This window comes from Canis lupus, chromosome 29 (assembly GCF_003254725.2).
Source record: "Canis lupus dingo isolate Sandy chromosome 29, ASM325472v2, whole genome shotgun sequence".
In the NCBI taxonomy this organism is placed as follows: domain Eukaryota; kingdom Metazoa; phylum Chordata; class Mammalia; order Carnivora; family Canidae; genus Canis; species Canis lupus.
Window position 1 is genome coordinate 41959448 of NC_064271.1, and position 17869 is coordinate 41977316.

The 17869-nt window shown below is 38.6% G+C and overlaps 1 protein-coding gene across 6 annotated transcripts in view; it reads left to right on the forward strand.

Annotated features, from left to right (window-relative positions):
* Positions 1–16752, forward strand: part of MTDH (metadherin) — a 56758-nt gene extending 40006 nt beyond the window's left edge. For all 6 annotated transcript variants that reach the window (XM_049103892.1, XM_025433698.3, XM_025433693.3 and 3 more), the window contains 5 exons: positions 966–1090; positions 6713–6820; positions 10043–10183; positions 12831–12987; positions 13665–16752. In XM_049103892.1, the coding sequence (XP_048959849.1) occupies positions 966–1090; positions 6713–6820; positions 10043–10183; positions 12831–12987; positions 13665–13735 (602 nt within the window). In that variant the 3' untranslated portion in view covers positions 13736–16752. The remainder of the gene's footprint in view (positions 1–965; positions 1091–6712; positions 6821–10042; positions 10184–12830; positions 12988–13664) is intronic.
* The last annotated feature ends 1117 nt before the right edge of the window (positions 16753–17869 follow it).

Here is a 17869-nt window from a genome sequence, read left to right on the forward strand (position 1 = left end):
GAAAGGTTGCATTTTTCAACAAAGCAGTGTAGAATGACTTGTTAACCATTTAGAAATAGAGCTTAACCCTTCTCATCTTAAACCACTGGAAATGAAACCTGGCTGTAAGTAGTTGCTGCAGAAGTAGATGTGGAAGCATTTATGAAATCCAGGGAGAGGAGAGAATTGACTTTGAGAGCTACTTAACCAGGATAAAGCCAAAGATTGTTTCTTCCTTTTTAGAATGAGCAAAGGAGGTAAAGTTCAGGGCCTTCTAGAGTGAAAGAAAGGAATCTTAGATTCTCAAGAATAGAGGATAGAAACCCTGAAAGTGACTTGACTATTTTGGAATTCTAAAAGTAGCATTGAATAATCTGGAGAATGTAAGAAAGTACAGGTTAAGTATTAAAGAGGAAGTTACAGCCATTAAATGTCTTAAAGTAATTATTTAAAAAAAAATAGGAGGAAAGAAAACATTAAATATTCTGTCATGACTTGGATTGGAAGACCCTAACCTTGAGGAGCTCCTAAGGAGGGTAGAGGGACAGGCGGGGGGTTGTGGGGGGGGGGAGTATAATAAGCTCAACTAATTCTAGGAACTAAAGTCAAGTACAAAAATGGAATGACCAAGGGAAAAAAAGGAGCAGGTCCCTGACCAAGTTAGACATATAAACAGTACAAAGAGCTGAGTCGGGAGGTTGGTCACCAAGGAATTAGGGAGTTAAATGGGTAATTCTTAAGTTTCCGGGAGTTTTTTTAGAAATTCCATTTACTCAGCCATATGAGGTGCCTAGCAGAAGTGGAGCAGCGGGTTTTTTTACCATCATGTTTTTGGGTTTTCTTCTAGCTCTTAAAATGTGCTTGGGAAAAAGAAGGAAGAGCAATAGTTTAAAATTGCAGCTTAGTTCAACAGAAGGAATTGTAGTTTTTGCATCTTAGCTTTTGGCAGAAATGATAGATACCTAATTCACACTGTTAAATTTTAGATGGTCTGTCTTCTGCTGATCCCAGCTCTGATTGGAATGCACCAGCAGAAGAGTGGGGAAATTGGGTAGATGAAGAAAGAGCTTCACTGCTAAAGTCCCAGGAACCAATTCCTGATGATCAAAAAGTGAGTAAAGGCATTGGCGGGTATGTCTGTTTCTCTGTGCACCCCAACTACATTAGAATTATTAGGGGTTACGTTCTCTATTATAAATGTATCCCGTGGTAGAATTGCTTCTGAGCCACTCTGACCCTGTTTGCTTCAGTCCTTATGCCTGCATGCCTTCTCTATATCACTGTTTATTCTTTCCAAAAGTTATTGAGGATTCAGATATGTCGAAAGCATTATTAGGCACTGATCAGGAAATACAGTTCCTTTCCTCTTAAGAGAATTATTATAATAGTTGTGATGTATCAACTCTGAGTGTGTTTAGCAAAGAATAGATCAGTTGCCAATGATAGATTAAGGAAGGCTTCATAGCAACAGACAAGACTGAGAACACCATGAAAAAGACATCGATGCAGGAAAATAGGTAATGTTTAGTGGAGAGGTAAATAGTACACATGTGTGGAGTCCGTTGATGATAGGATCTTACCCTATTAGGCTGTATTCCTTAAAGTAAGGGACTATGAAGTGTTTATGTCTGTAGCTCTAACAGCATGCTTGGCATGCAGTAAATAAAGGAATGATGTGTACCTTGCCACATTTTCATGAAATTCTGTAAGTGATAACCTGATGACAGCTTTTAAACAAAGGATAACCTAATCCTCATAGGATTAGGAACATTTGGGCTGGATACAGTGGAAAAACAAGAAGCTTCAGAAGCTATTTTGGGATAAGTCGTAAAGAGGCAATTACATGAATCAGGTAGGAGATAATGAACTAAATTGATAGCTTCGAAAAATAAATGGAAGTGGTGTTTACCAGAGACCTAAAGCTACTGATCAAAACTTGACTAGTTGTAGGAATAAGGGTGAAAAGCCAAAGAGGCTCTGAAGGTAGTAGAGCCACTGGTATTCAACAAATACTAATTGAACATCTGCCATGAATCAGGTATTAGTGGAGAAGATAAATAAGACACAGTTACTGCCTTCGAGGAGCCTACAGTCTGGTTAGGAGAGGAAGGGGACCGGCATGTCAGCAGATAAAAGTAAGGTTACAGTTTGTATTAGGTATTAGGGAAGCACTTAGGAGTTTTAGCAAAGGCATCCTAGAGATAGAGGCAGCACGTAGAGCAAAAAGCAGTTAGAAATTAAACTAGAGAAGGAGGCAGAGATCAGATGCTAGCGGTTCTTGAATGACGTATTTAAAACCTGGATTTTATCCAATAAGTAATGGAAGGATTTTAAGCTAAAATGTTTTTTTCGACGTGGGCTACACCGGCAGCCCACGTAGGTAGGAAAAGGAGCAGAGGCACATGTGAATAGAGGCGGGAAGACCAGGTTAGAGGTTGCTTAGTAGTCCAGGACAGTCACTCCTAAGAATGGTAGGTGGAATACTGAATAGACTTGAAAAATACGTTGAAATAAAATCAACAGAGCATGTGGTTAGAGTTGAATGGAGGAAGAGTCATCAAAATGACTTCCAGGATTTTTGCTTGGGTTACTGGGGAAGGTAGAAGTGGTGCTCCCAACAGAGAAAATGTAGGACCAAAGGCTAGTTAATTGGGGGAAGGATGATTGGCTCCATCTGGAATATGTTAAATGCCTGAGAAAAGTTGGTTTTGTGCCAGGTTAAAGCTTAGGGAGAAAGATCTGTTTGGAAGTTCCTAGTATACGGTGGTTCAGCACCTTGAGAGTAGGTGAAATATGTAGGAAAAATCTAGAGTTGAAAAGAGCAGTGGAATGAACATGGAATCTGGGAAACCACCAGCTTTTAAGGAGGAAACGAAAGCCCACGAAAGACTGAAGGAAGAGAGCGCTGGGTGACAGAAGCGTGCTGCTTGCGCTCTGCTGATTAAGAGTAGCTTTGTTAGAGATCCTAGACTCAAAACCATGTTGCTGTAGGTTGAGAAGTTTTGTTTTTTTTCTTTTAACTAAGTTTGGATGGAAATGAAGGTGAGGTGGTAGTATCAGGAAGGGTTTTGTTGAGGGTTGTTTGAGTTTTGCTATAGAGACTTTAGCCCAGGGTAAACTTTAAAGTTCCATACGGTAGTGCAAAAGCAACCATCAGCAGTAAGGAAGTGAACCTTCTTTACAAAAACTGGCATCAGGGCAGGTTTGGAGTTCGTCAACCCGTGATTTAATGTATCTGTAGACACAGAGAAAAGGGATCTAGAATCAAGTAAAAGTTAGACATAAATGAGAGATTTGGCTCATAGAGTAAGATCCTGACAGTAGAGGTGGGGGAGCCTTAGGCGTGAGTGGATTGTCGGCTGGCCTTTGATCCAGTTAGGATGGTATTACCTCCGATCTATAGAGACCAGAGAAAGGAATAGGTGGCCATGGGACTTATACTAAAGGTGTAAATAAATGTAGAGGGGGACAGTTAATAGGTGATACGAAGGTTGAGGGGTTAGGAAGAGAGAGGGATAAATGGGCAGAGCGTAGGGCGTTTTAGAGCAGTAAAACTATATAGACACTGTAGCATGGTGAATGGATGTCATTATACATTTTGTTCCAAAGCTGTAGAATGTACGACCCTAAGGTAAACTGTAGGGGCTTTGGGTGATAATCCTGTGTCCGTGTAGGCTCATCAGTTGTAACACCTGTACCACTCTGGGGAGGGAGCATGGCAGGGGTGGGGAGCACATGGACATCTCTGCCTCCTGCTCAGCTTTGCTGTGAACCTAAAATTGCTCTAAAAATAAACCCTGTTAGGATAGAAAAGCTTCCTGGTACAGTCCCGTAACACACAGTAATCATTCTGGTATTTGTTGAATGTTTAATGAATGTGCAACCAAAAATCTGTTTCTCTACCTGAAACTTCCTGGTGCCTGATGATCAGAATTAGACAGTAGAACCACTGAATGGAGTAAAGACTGTCACGTACAGCAGTTCGTGTTCTGAGTATACTCCAAGATTGTCTTTCATTTTTCTTAGAAAAAATGGGACACCTTGAAGGAATGGAGAAGTAAAATGTGATGGGTTTGTACAATCACATGTTAGAAGTTAGAAATTTATGAAATAAGTTACATTGATATCAACATGAATAGACTCAGAAACATGCTGAATGATGGACAGGTTTGCAGAAAGATACAGTATGATACCATTTATGTAAATTTTATATGCGTGGACACCCCAGAATTTATTTAAAAAACTTAGTTGGATAGACAAAAAAGTTCTTGGTAATTAGTGGTTTACCCCTAGGGAAGGTGGTGTGGACTGGGAAGGGGGGGTGTAAAGGAATTTTATGAGTAATGTCTTTTACATTTAATGATCTAAAATAAATTTGGCAAAATGTCAATTTGATATGAGTTAAAAGATGTTATGGAATTGATTTCAGCCTTTTCCCCATGAACAAAAAATAGTGTTTTGCTATGAGGAAATTTCTCTTATGATTGGATTATAATTGGCTGAGAAGCAGAATGACCAGAGTCCTTGTGACCTGAATATCCCCCATAGGATGCATTTTTTTTTTTTTCCACGTATTTCAGTCATTATGAGCTTATGTGAAAACTTCAGTGGAGGGGCACCTGACTGGCTCAGTGGTTGAGCATCTGCCTTCAGCTCAGCTTATGACCCCGGGGTCCTGGGATCGAGTCCCACATTGGGCTCCCTGCATGGAGCCTGCTTCTCTCTCTGTGTCTCTCTGAATAAAGAAATGAAATCTTTAAAAAAAATCTTTTAAAAAAAACTTCTGTGGAAGTTTCTCCACAACTGGCATCCAATTTGTACCGGACATCTCTTAGCTAAGTTTGTGTAGGATTTTGTTTTTTCCATCTACTAGTAATTTCTGTGAACTAGTTGGTGGTTCGTGAGACCTCCAGAATCATCCTAATGACTGTTCTGCTGAGCAGAGAAGTAGTAGTTACCCCATCATCTCTTCCTATAAGGGTAGAGTAGGAATCTTGCCTATCATGGAGAAACAAAAAGCACTTTGTCATAGAAAAGTCAACAATATGCTTTGTGTGAAGGGATACTATGAATATTAATTTAAGTCCTAAATCACTATTTTTGTCATATGGGATGTTATTTTCAGTGACATTCCGTCTCACTCTGTTTTTTAAATTAAGCCTTTTATCTTGAGATAACTGTAGAGTGAAAAGCATTTGTGAGAAATGATACAGAGAGATCCCTGGACTCTTCACCCAGTGTCCCCCAGTGGTAACATCTTGAAAAACTGCAGTACAGTATCACAACTAGGGAGTTGCCATTACTGCATCAAGATATAGAAGACATTCCCATCCTGCAAGAATCCCTCATGTTGCCCTTTGTTACGGCCACTCTTCCTCCTGTCACCAGCCCCATGGTAATGCCTGGCAACCAGTAGTCTGTTTCCATCTCTATAATTCTGTCATTTCAAGAATTTTCTATGAATCGAATAATACAGCATGTAACCTTTTCATACTGTTTTTTTTTTTTTTTTTTTTTTCACTCAGCATAATTCTCTAGAGACTCATCCAGGTCGTTGTATGCATTCATTAGTTGGCTCTTTTTTACTTTTGAGTAGTCACAGTGTGGATCTGCTTCAGATTGTTAAACCATTCTCCTGGTGAAGGACATCAGGACTGTTTTTAGCTTGGGGCTGCCATGAATAAAGCTGCCATATACATTTGTGTACAAGTTTTTGTGCGAACATAAGTATTTTTGTGGGATAAATGCCTAGGAGTATAACCCTTGGGTTGTAAATAGTTACATATTTAGCATATTAAGAAACTGTCAAACTATTTTTCAGAGTGGCTGTATCACTTCCCATTCCCACTTACAATAAATAAATGATCGTATTTCTCTGAATCCTTGCCAGCTCTTGCTTGTCACTATTTTTTATTTTAGATGCAGATAAGTGTCTAGTGAACTCATTGTGATTTTAATTGCATTTCCCTAATGATGAATGATATTGAACATCTATCTCTGCATGTGCTTTGCCATCTGTCTGTCCTCTTTCGTGAAATATCTGTTCATATCTTGCACATTTTCTAATTGGATTGTTTACTATTGAATTTTGAGTGTTCTTTATATAGTCTTAGATACATAAGTCCTTTGTTGAATATATGGTTTGCAAATATTTTCTCCCATTCAGTAGCTTGTCATTCTCTTTAACAGGGTAGGATTCTGTTTTACTGCACATAGTTCTGCATTTAAACTATGAAATAAAACAGAATGACCTAACCAGTGAGTTTTTAAAAACCAAGGTTTGCACAGCTCTAGTAATTTATCGTGGAGGGGATGAAAGATGTAAAAAAAAGAGAGACGCCTGGGTAGCTCAGTGGTTAGGCGTCTGCCTTGGGCTCGGGGCGTGATCCCAGAGTCCCGGGATTGAGTCCCGCGTTGGGCTCCCTGCGTGGAGCCTGCTTCTTCCTCTGCCTCTGCCTCTGCCTCTCTCTCTATGTCTCTCATGAGTAAATTAATGAAATCTTTAAAAAAAAAAAAAAAGAAGAAAAAGTGGTCTGTCATAGACATAGGAGAAGGAAATTCCATGTACTTGTTCTTTTTTAATGTGTAATTTTAGATATATTTCATTACTCATTACTAATTCTTAGCATTTAGAAGATAAAGACCGAGCCTAATGAATGAAATTTTTCCATAATTCCTGAATAATGAAAACTTAACCAATTGGTTCACTTTAATATTTTGCTTTTAACATCAGGTTTCAGATGATGATAAAGAAAAGGGAGAGGGAGCTCTTCCAACTGGAAAATCTAAAAAGAAAAAAAAGAAAAAGAAGAAGCAAAGTGAAGATAACTCTCCTGCACAGGTAGGGTATCAGAACAACAGACGTCATTCATTAAGCACCTACTGCTGAAATGTGAAAGGCTAATATGCAGATACTAAGAATATGTAGAAATAAAAGACATAATAGGAGATAGCAGGTTTACTTGTATTGGAAAAGTCACAGAATGTTTTAAAGATCTTCTATATCCTACTGTAATAAAAACTGTGGTTCTAAAAAAATCATAACCAAAGATGTAAAACCAAAAGTTACTAAAAATAAAATAAGATACATTTTGGTTTATATTAAGGTGAAATGGAAAAGGAGATAACAGTGTTTCTCACAGAATGTCTTTTGAATAACTGGAATTTATTAGCAAGTTAGAAGTTTAGTTCAATTAGAACAACCGTGTGCATCATGAGTGAAGTGTCATCCACTCTGAGTTTGCTCTGTTTCACTTAGTATTTTCTGCTTGTTTGGCTTCTGACAGGAGCTTTGTTTATGTCATTCCTACATTTTCCTTCTTTTTTCATGGTCTCTCCTATTAGGAAAATTTTTAGATTATAATATGGGTGAAAGCAAAGCTATTTTAATTTCAAACATACTAGATTACTAGAAGTATGCATGGGTTTCTATAACCATTACATTACAAATTACGGAAATCTTACTCCTTACTTACAACATGCGGCTAGTTGTTCTTATTCCTCTAAATGTAGGAGATAGGGGCACCTGGGTGTCTCAGTCCTTTGAGTGTCTGCCTTCAGCTCAGGTCATTTCACGGTTCTGCAGTCGTCGGCCCATGTGCGGCTCCTTGCTCAGCAGGGAGCCTGCATCTCCCCCGCCCCCTCCCTGCTTGTGCTCTCCCCTCCCTGTCAACTAAATAAAATCTTTTAAAAAATAAGTTAGTAAATAAATGTAGGACATAGCCAGAGTTTCTATAGAGGATAGCCCACATAATAATTTTCCTGTTTATTGTTTTCTTTGGGAAAAGTTGCTGCATAAGGCTTTTTTAAAGGAAATATGCGTTGCATTCATTTTTGTTAAGGGAAGCACAGCCCATCATAAATGACACCAATCCATTTTCAGTATTAGTTTTTTCTCACAAGTAGTGGTTGGGTATTAAGGTTAACGCAACTGAGATCAATGGATATGAAAAACTAAAACTATGTAATAGAGGTGCTTCTCTTGTTAGCTGAGTGAGCTAATGAAAAATGTTATTGACAGCTTGATAATACTGTCTGAACTCTTTTAAGCCAGACTTTCCTGGACTTTTGTGATTTTCTGGTTTGTGAATTAGATGAGTTCCTTTTAGAAGAAATTTTGTGCAGTAGATGTAATCTGTAAAGTTCAACTTACTGGCAGAGGTCGTTAACTTGTGAAAGTTCTTTTGGTATTCTGATACTCCTTTGATCTGTTTTTAAAAATAATAGTGAGTATGGGACACCTAGGTGTCACAGTCGGTTAGGTGTCCGATTCATGGTTTCAGCTTGAGTCATGACCTCAGGGTCGTGAGATGGAGCCCCACATGGGGTTCCACACTGTGCGCTGAGTCTGCTTGAGACTGTCTCCCTCTTCCCCTCCCTCCCTCCCTCCACCCCAAGGTCAATAAATCTTTTAAATAAATCACAAGGAGTAAGTATACAGGATTTAGAGTCAGATCTGTATTCAAATTTCAGTTTTGCCATTTACTAAACTAGTAGTTTTTGTTTTACTTTGCAAAAGTGACTTAACTGCATAGGTTGCTTTGAAAATTAAATGAGACATCATGAAATTCTGTGCCAAGTATATAGAACATAGTAATCTACCTATAATACATTTGGGAATTTGTCCATTTTACTTGTGTGTATGTGGTTGGTGGGCGTCTTTACTGTTAGAGTACAGCTTAGAGGGGCACCTGCGTGGCCCAGTTGGTTAAACGTCTGCCTTCAGCTCAGGTCATGATCCCAGGGTCCTGGGATCGAGCCCCATGTCGGGCTCCTTGCCCTGCGGGGAGCCTGCTACTCCCTCTCCTTCTGCCTGCTGCTTGCTTCCCCTGCTCATGCTCTCTCTCTCTCTGTCAAAATAAAATATTTTTTTAAAAAGAAAAGAGTATAGCTTAGGATAGAACTAACTGATGTGTTCACATTAATTTTGTACAGATTGCAAATCTTACATACATACTTCCAAAGCTATTCATTTAACTTAAAATCACAACAAAATTTGTTTTGCTGTCTAAACCCACTACCATCCTGAACAAGTTTTATGAATTACCAGTATTGGCAGAAAACTTTCAAGATAATCCTGGCCAGTTGTTTGTATGTACGTGTACACTAAAAAACAATACAATTAACAGTGATAGTCCTGTTCGATATATTCTCGTTCATATTTATTTCACACACCCAAGCATGTAATGTGCTTTAGAATTACCTTGTTGGGGATCCCTGGGTGGCACAGCAGTTTGGCGCCTGCCTTTGGCCCAGGGCGCGTTCTTGGAGACCCGGGATCGAATCCCACGTCGGGCTCCCAGTGCATGGAGCCTGCTTCTCCCTCTGCCTGTCTCTCTCTCTCTCTCTCTCTCTCTCTCTCTCTCTCCGTGACTATCATAAATTAAATTAAATTAAATTTTAAAAAAAAGAATTACTTTGTTGGAACTCCTTTTTAAAGTCTGCAGGCCTAAGAATGGAAATGTTACAGCTTAGATAGGACCTTAGAAATTATCTAGGCACATTGTATTTTATAGTTGAGAAAACTGAGGTTCAGGGAATGAAATGATTTGTCCTTGACCATATGCAGCTAGACTGCAGGAGGCCAAAACCGCAATGTCCTTTCTGCTATGTCAGCCTCAGTTATCTACAGAATGTGCATACGTACAAATATTTTGTTCATTGAACAATTCATTAAGTGAAATGTTATTTCTAAAGTCTTGGTTTAAGTATCACCTAATTCACTGTGTACTTTGTTTAAAAGAAAAAAAAAACAGTTTATTTTGTTTGAGTTGGTTTAGTAAATTAGAATGGTTTGCATTTGGGGATGGGAGTGTATTGGTTTTTAATTCCCAATTGATTGAAGTCCCTGGGGATAGCAGGAGTGATCACTGTTGTTCCAGATGAACTTGTGTATTTTCAATCTTTGAATGCTTGTTTTTATATGCTCTGCTAAGCTATTTGGACAGTTATTGAAGTTAAATTACTTTCTTGGACTATCTTTTGGATATTACAAGCCAAATAGATTTTTAATTAGTAAAAAAAGAGTGATTTGTATCATCTAATAGACTACTTTTCTCTGTAGGACACAGAAGAATTAGAAAAAGAGATTAGAGAAGAGCTTCCAGTGAATACCTCTAAAGTCCGTCCAAAGCAGGAAAAAGCTTTTTCTTTGAAGACCATAAGCACTAGTGATCCAGCTGAAGCACTCATCAAAAATAGCCAGGTAATTTTTTGATATTTAAGTAATAAAATTTTGATGACTTAAGAATTGTGCCATAACTTGTATTTTGTTGAAGCACTAAGTGCTAAGCATCACTAATCACTAAAGTGCTGAGCATTTTAAATACACTAAATAATTTAGCCCTCATCACAGCCCCACAAGAGAGGTAAGATCTATTATATAAATGAAGTTGGGGAAGTTGAATACCTTGTCCCAAGCTGCATAACTATCTGTGGTGAAACCAGGATCACAAGAATGTATTTTCTCCTATTAAATATCTAAACATACAGAGGATAGATTGCTTAGAGGAAATGAAACTGGTTGCATCTTGCTAAAAGCAGGCACACAGTATATAATAGGACTCTGGTCCAACTTCTCAAAATGTAACATTTGTTTAAAATTTGGTGACCGTTTTTTTTTTTTTTTTTTTTTTTTTTTCCTTTTTTCTTTTAAACAATTTATTTATTTGAGAAAGAGCACAAGCATGGGGAACAGCAGGCAGAGGAAAAAGCAGGCTCCTCACTGAGCTGGGAGCCCAATGTGTGGAGCTTGATCCCAGCACCCAGGATCATGACCCGAGCCAGAGGCAAGACTCTCAGCCACTGAGCCGAGCCGCCCAGGCCCCCTTGTGACAGGTTCTTGAAATATGTGCCATTCAGTAGAAAATTTTAATATGTCAGAAGGGACCATTTTAAAAGTCTAGGCCAGTGACACAAGAAGTCATAGTTTTTAAAAATCTGATTTCTAGAAAGGCAAATTATATAGAAATATATGAAATCCTACTAGAGTTGCATGGCTCGTTTATGTGCTCATTCAAAAAAATGTATTGAGAACCTACTACACGCCACCCACTATTTGAGGTTCTAAGAATATATCCAAGAGCAAAGCAGATAAAAAACATCTCTGCCTTTGTGGAGCATACATATTTAATGAAACAGCTTCAGATAGGAACCTGAGTTACTGGGGCACCCGGCTGACCCAGTCAGTGAAGCATATGCTCTTGATCTTGGGGTTGTGACTTGAAGTCCCGTACTGGAATTAGAGCTCACTTAAAAATAAAGTATTTTAAAATAAAATAAAATAAAATAAAAAAAAGAAAAGAATCCGAGTTACCACTAAAAGAAGTAATTGGTAATGGTCTTGTGCTAAAATAAAATCTTAACCATACTTCCTATTGGGATTTGATGCTTTTAATTCCCTAAGAGAAAAATTCCCTTTTGAGATGAAAGGATGTGATCTCAGTACAAGCATAGATTTAATAGTAGGGCTGCAAAGGGTCATTTGACATTTTGATGTTTTACTTATTAGGAAGTCATTTTCAGAAGCCATCTGGTAAACTATTTCTGTTCTTCTGGGATTTAACATAAATTAAGTGAGACAATAGAGAGGAGAATACTGGAAATAAATACTAAAACTTTTGAGTATGAAGTAAATATAGAGAACATTAAGAAAGCTGAACTGAGCAAGACAAATGCATATGTGAAATAGGAGGGAATCCAAGTAATTACCTGCATGTACAGAGCTTCCTCCGGTTTCCTTTTCCTTTGAGCTTTTTTAAAATTTTAATTAATTAATTATTTGAGTGAGTGAATGAGAGGGAAAGAGAATCTGAAGCAGACTGTGCACTGAGCACAGAGCCTGATGTGGGGCTCAATTCCACAATCACAAATCCATGACCTGAGCTGAAGCCAAGAGTCGGATGCTTAACCAACTACGTAGCCCAGGTGCCCCTCCCAGGCGCCCCTCAGTTGAGCTTTCTTAACATCCACAGAGCCTGGAAGAACTAGGGGCAGGAGAGATGTCACCTGCCCTGTTCCCGTATTCACATCATGTTGATAAGTAACACCAAAGGATGAATGGATCTCCTCCTCCTCTGGTACAGCCTCAGGGCACTCCAAATACTGGAGCTTCCATCCTTACCTCTCCTAACCACCCATTCAGTTAGGCCTCACTTAGGCAAATCAGTTGACTTGCCCCCTTTCTGCTCCCAGGTTGGAGAGGAGAGGCAAGGTCTGAGTCTAGGCCCTCAGCCTTACAATTTCACTACCAGACTGGATAGAACTGGAAAATTTGGATTATTGCTTCCTTTAATGGATAGGACTAGTAGCTACAGTCTGCTTTTGTCTGATGCCATCTTTTTCCGTGGGTAGGAAACGGAAGTGCTTGCTGCCCTGTTTGAGTTACCTCTCAAGAAACAGAGGAGGGAATGTCACCCACTGGAAGTTCAGAAATTAGCCATTTTCTTCTTGTCTTTCATTTGAAAAAGTTTTGAGGAATTGAGAGATGGTGAAAAGTGGACAGAACATTGAATCACTAGAACTTATAAAATATATTTGTAATGCAAAAGAAGAACATAAAAGCTCATGGAAATGGAATTATTCACTCTTATTTGAGCTTCAGTAAACATCTTGTAATTTTAATACTTTTCATCCATTTTTTTTCTTGACCTTTATTGATGGATATTGTAGGTAAAGATTTACTTGGTTATGCTGCTAGAGGGCAGGCATGAGTTGTGTTTCTGCCGATAATTATTTGGAAACCGTCTTGGTGTATTTACGTATTCCTAAACAGCCTCTTGGTATTACTCTGATACTTAATTTTATCTGAAACTTTTTATAAAAGAACCTAAAATAATTTTATTCCAAAATAGCCTATCAAGACTCTTCCACCTGCTATTTCTACCGAGCCATCCGTTATTTTATCAAAAAGTGATTCTGACAAGAGCTCTTCCCAAGTGCCACCGATATTACAAGAGACAGATAAATCCAAGTCCAATACTAAGCAAAATAGTGTGCCTCCTTCACAGAGTAAGTAATCCTCATTTTTCATTTTTTTCTATGTTCTCATACACTTTATAAGTGTTAATATCTTAGAAGTCTGAAATAGTAGACTTCTGATCTTAGAAGTCTGATGGATTAGTAGGGCAACCCTCCCTTCCTTTGCAAAGGCTAGACTCCTTGGAACCTTGTGGACCTCAGCTCTGAGGGCCAGTGGGCTGACACCACTCCAAGCAAGAGGGGTGGCCGGTGACAGCGGAGGACTCGATGCTTGCCTGTCCGTCTGTCTGGTCCCGCTTGTTTTCCGTGCACATGTTCTTGGGACTATGAATTGTTCTTTGCCCCCTTTTCCCTCCTTTTGTCCCTTCAGCTACCTTCAGGGTCCATTTTGCCCATTATCACTTTTATTACTTAGATTGAGCCATATTAAATGATGGGTTTTCTAGATCAGAATCAGTGAAATATCTTCCATGTGATTAAACTAAGTAATACATTGGGATTCAAAGGAAAAGAGGAAGGCAGCCATAGAATAATCTAAAAACTTGTCACTGAAACTTGAAAACTTAAAGGTTGAAGCATTATTAGTGGATTTCAAAACATGTTTTCATTAATGCTACTTTTGTATTTTTGAGACATTGGAGTATTTACTCCTGTTTTTTCTTTCTTTTTTTTTCTTTTTCTTTTTCTTTTTTTTTCCCCCCCTTTAGCCAAGTCTGAAACTAACTGGGAATCTCCCAAACAAATAAAAAAGAAGAAAAAAGCCAGACGGGAAACGTGAATATATTTTTCCTGAATTGGACATGTGTTTGCAAACACTGTCTGGAAGATTATGCTGTTTATGCAATAATTTGTGAACATGTACAGAGTTTTATATAAATTTAAACCAATTTTTAAAACAAAACTGTGAACACAACCACCGTAAAAATGGAATCAAAGGAAAGTTAATTTATGAAATCAAGAGGTCAGCAGAATATACTCCAGTGCTGGAAGACACGTGGGGAGAGTCTTTTCAACTGAACAAGAATGATCTTAATTTAAGAATATATCCTGGTTTTACAGCAGTGCCCTGTTTACAACAGCTTGTCCCTGTCGCCTCTGCAGCTGAGGAATCCAGGGTTCTGAGGAGAGGGGGCTGTCTGCAAGTGGGCAGTCTTCTGCACGGAGCTTAGACCATCTGAGGCTGTTTATGCTTAAATCCAAGTGCTTTGATCAAATGCATAATCTGCCATCTCCTACATCTATGTTGGTAGCCGTTTGTATTAAAGGAATCACAAGTGCAAATAAAGGTCATTTATCATTTGTTAACTAAACTCCTGGTTTAGTTTACAGTTTTTAAAAAGTTCTTAATTAAAACATTGAACATGCAGTTGATGGCTTGTATGGCTTACGAAGTTATTTTTGATAGTCTTACATTACTTGAATTGTTCAAAGTTCAGTATATTTTAAATTAAGAAAGGTAAACTATATGTATTTGTTTTATACTTGTAAGGTTCAGACTCACAAATAATGCTCTTGTTTAGAATTTGAAAACTTTCAGGCAAAATCCACGTTAACATTTTTCCTTTTCCCTAGCAGTTTCTTTTTTCCAGCATCGACTCTTCTGCATTGCTAATACTTCAACTTTAAAAATGAAATCTCACAAATTAGTCATACAGACAGAACTTTGAGTATGTGATGGAGAATGAAAAACTAGAGTCAGACAGCTTTAATTGACATTGTCAAGACCTCCAGTTATCAGGAATACATTTTTTTACTGCCTTAACCTATAGTGCGTAGAATATGCATCAATTTCTTGAGGGGGATTCGTGTTTTTATAAGAATTTTCATGTAATTATTGCAATCGTGGTCAAATAAGGAACGTTTTCTGCTTGAGACTATTGATTTAAATGACGTGTGAGATGTTTCACCATTTTCAGGCACTGTGTAATTCTATTGTAATAAACTGGCAGGTATCTTTGTAACTATAAATAGTGCATGCTCAGCCATGTACACTGTAAATAGCCTTTACCAAACGTGTTTGACAAGGACCATAATTAACATCACTTAGTGAATTGTGATAAAGAAAAAAAAAGCCATGATTTATTTGATGTGATTGGCTTGTTTTTACGTGGCGCCAAGAATGAAACTGTTTAACAGCTGTAACCAATGGTACTGACCTGTCCATCCAATCTTGTCCTTTATTATATCTGATTGTGGTTTGATAGTATTGCATTGTCACACCAGGAAAGCTGAAGAAGCAAAATGGTTTTAGTAACTGCTGAAGACCGGCCTTACTAACGGACAGCTTTCCTGCCGAGGATTATTAGCTTCTATCAGGTGTTAACATCTGTTTCAGGAATACGGCAGTGTGTTTACATGTCAGAAGTCTCGTTTCATTCTATGATATTTCTAAATTGATTTCTTTAAATAAATTCAGCAAATGGATAGCATTGTTTTTATTTGCTTCAATATTGGGGTAAAATAAGCTCACCTGCCAGGAATTCATTTCTTCAGATGACTTTCTTCTGTTAGCTTTGCATAGATGTTTCTTAAATAGATCCGAGGGTTCCTAAGTTGCCAGCACTTTGTAAAGGTGTCCCAGAGGAGGATTTGAGGAGTCTGTATAAGTTTTTAGAATGTGCCAAAAGATCTATGCTCAGAAAATTGAACTCTCTCAACTCTACCTCACCATTTCTTTAGCTTAGGATTTTGTTGGCCGTGTCAGGTGTTGGACTTTATTTCTCCAGCTTAGCGTCTCCCATACAGCCACCGACAGCGGGCGTGAGAGACACTGTCTTTCGAGGAGAGATCTAGTGTGGAGATGAAGAAGTGCATTGCTAAACGGGTGGACCTGGAGTGGAGATGCCTCTGTCTCTCCTCTCCAGCTCAAGAGCCAGGACGTGGATTTTATGTTTTTGAGAGATGGCAGCTACGAGTGATAAAAGTATTATTTTCTTTCATATGCATGAGATGAAAACTCTTGCACAATTAAAGTATCATTGTTTGTTGCTCTTTACCTGTTCCAGAAGATTTTTGTATGGCACTGCCAGTTTCTGGAATGTGAACACAGGAACTGTTCTCCATCATCAACCTCAGAAGGAACTAAAATGAAGGTAGTGATTCAGGGAGGAGGAGAAAGAGAGGAGCCTGTTGTCTTTTGGAGGCTTGGATTAGATGCTTCCCAGACTGTTAGGAGGGTGGTAGCTGATCCCTTTAGGTGTCCTGAGACCTGAAGGGAAACCTTGTTCTGATTAGCAAACGAGGCCTCCTATGTAGAGATCCCCCCGACCCTGACCCGTCGTTCCCTATTCTGTAGAGGGGCTTGGGATTTCCCCAGACTGGAATCCTACCTATCTGTACCCCAGATTGAGCAAAAACAATAGTTGAGAGAGTAAAAAAAAAAAAAAAAAAAAAAAAAAGTGAAATAAAATGTCATTAATGTAATTTACCATGTTTACTTTGTGCATGCATGGGAAGGGGGGTGGGGGGCAGTGGAAATAATTTATCCAGATCTAACGGAATTATTTCACAGGCTAATCCAGTTTGTATTTGGGTTAAAGATAATGGAAAGGCAACATTTAACTACAGAGTTTAGTTTTCTGAATTTAAAAACAGTCCTCTATTAACATAGTGTGAAATATCTTTCAAAATTGAGAATTAATTAGGTTTAAGATGTCTAAGAGATGTCTTAAGACTTTCTTCTGTGAACTCATTGCACAAACTGGAATTACTTTCCAAAAGGCTTAGGGAATGCAAATATGTTATTTGTAAAATGCATTGAGTTTTGTAAATAAAACAAACCATTTTTTTGTTTAATTGCTCGTTACAGTTCTCTTATGGGAAGGGATTTCAGTCATTTTGCATCCGAAGCAGCTAGCCTAAGGGCAATTACTTTTTGATGTTCTTGATGCTTCTTTCGAAAAGCCTGGGTGCACTTGGAGGCTTTACTAGTGGGAAGTCAAATGTTTGGAGTTAAGCACCCTGTAAAATAGCCGTTGGGACACATGATGTTCTCTATGGAAAACTGCTTCCATCTTAGCAGTAGCTGTAACTGCCACCAGGTTCAGTATATGACTTGCATCGGGTTTTTAAGTTAAGGAACTGAGACTCAAATCTGGCACTATTTATTACTTTTGGCTATGTCCCCAAACAATAGTGACTTAAACAAGATAGAACTTTGTTTCTTGTGCGTGTAAAAGTCCGGAAGGCAGTCCACGGCTGCTGTAGCGCTGCGGGGTCGGGAACCCAGGTTCCCTCGACATTGGTCCCCCCCCCATTACTCAGTATGTGGCTTCCGCATCAAAGTTGCAGGCAGCTGCACAGCTAGAAACCTGTCAGCATTTCTGCCCTCTTCCTTTAGGAACACTTCTTACAAGTTAGCACCACATAGGCTCATCAACTCAAACTTGATCCCACTAGCTACAAAGAGAACAGGAAATAATCGTCTTTATTCCAGCTGTCACGGGCCAATTAACATTTCAGGATTCATAACTGAGGAAGCACAGCTAGCAGTCGCCGTCACGGGGCTGGACGTGCACTGCGTTTGTCCTGCACCCAAGCATCACTTTTAAGGTTGGGTTTTAGTTTTTCCAACTAAAATTTTGAAATCTCTTGGGTACCACTCAAGAGTAGTAGCTAGTAATGTTCAAACTTCTATGTAATAGCTTTCTGTAAGAAATTCCTGCCACTCGACTGCTTTAAATTGCAAAGACAGGCTGAGAGAGACTGAGCAGCCTGCTATCATGCCTATGTTGCAACTATAACAAGTGTCAATAGAAAAATTACCCTGGTGTATAAAGTAATTAAAAATAAAATACATCACTGTTTTTTCTAAATGCTTTAACGGAAGAATAATTTCTAACTCTAGCATCAAGATGGGGTGCATTGTGACATGCTTGCTAACTCATAATAGTTACATTACTGAGATTGGTGA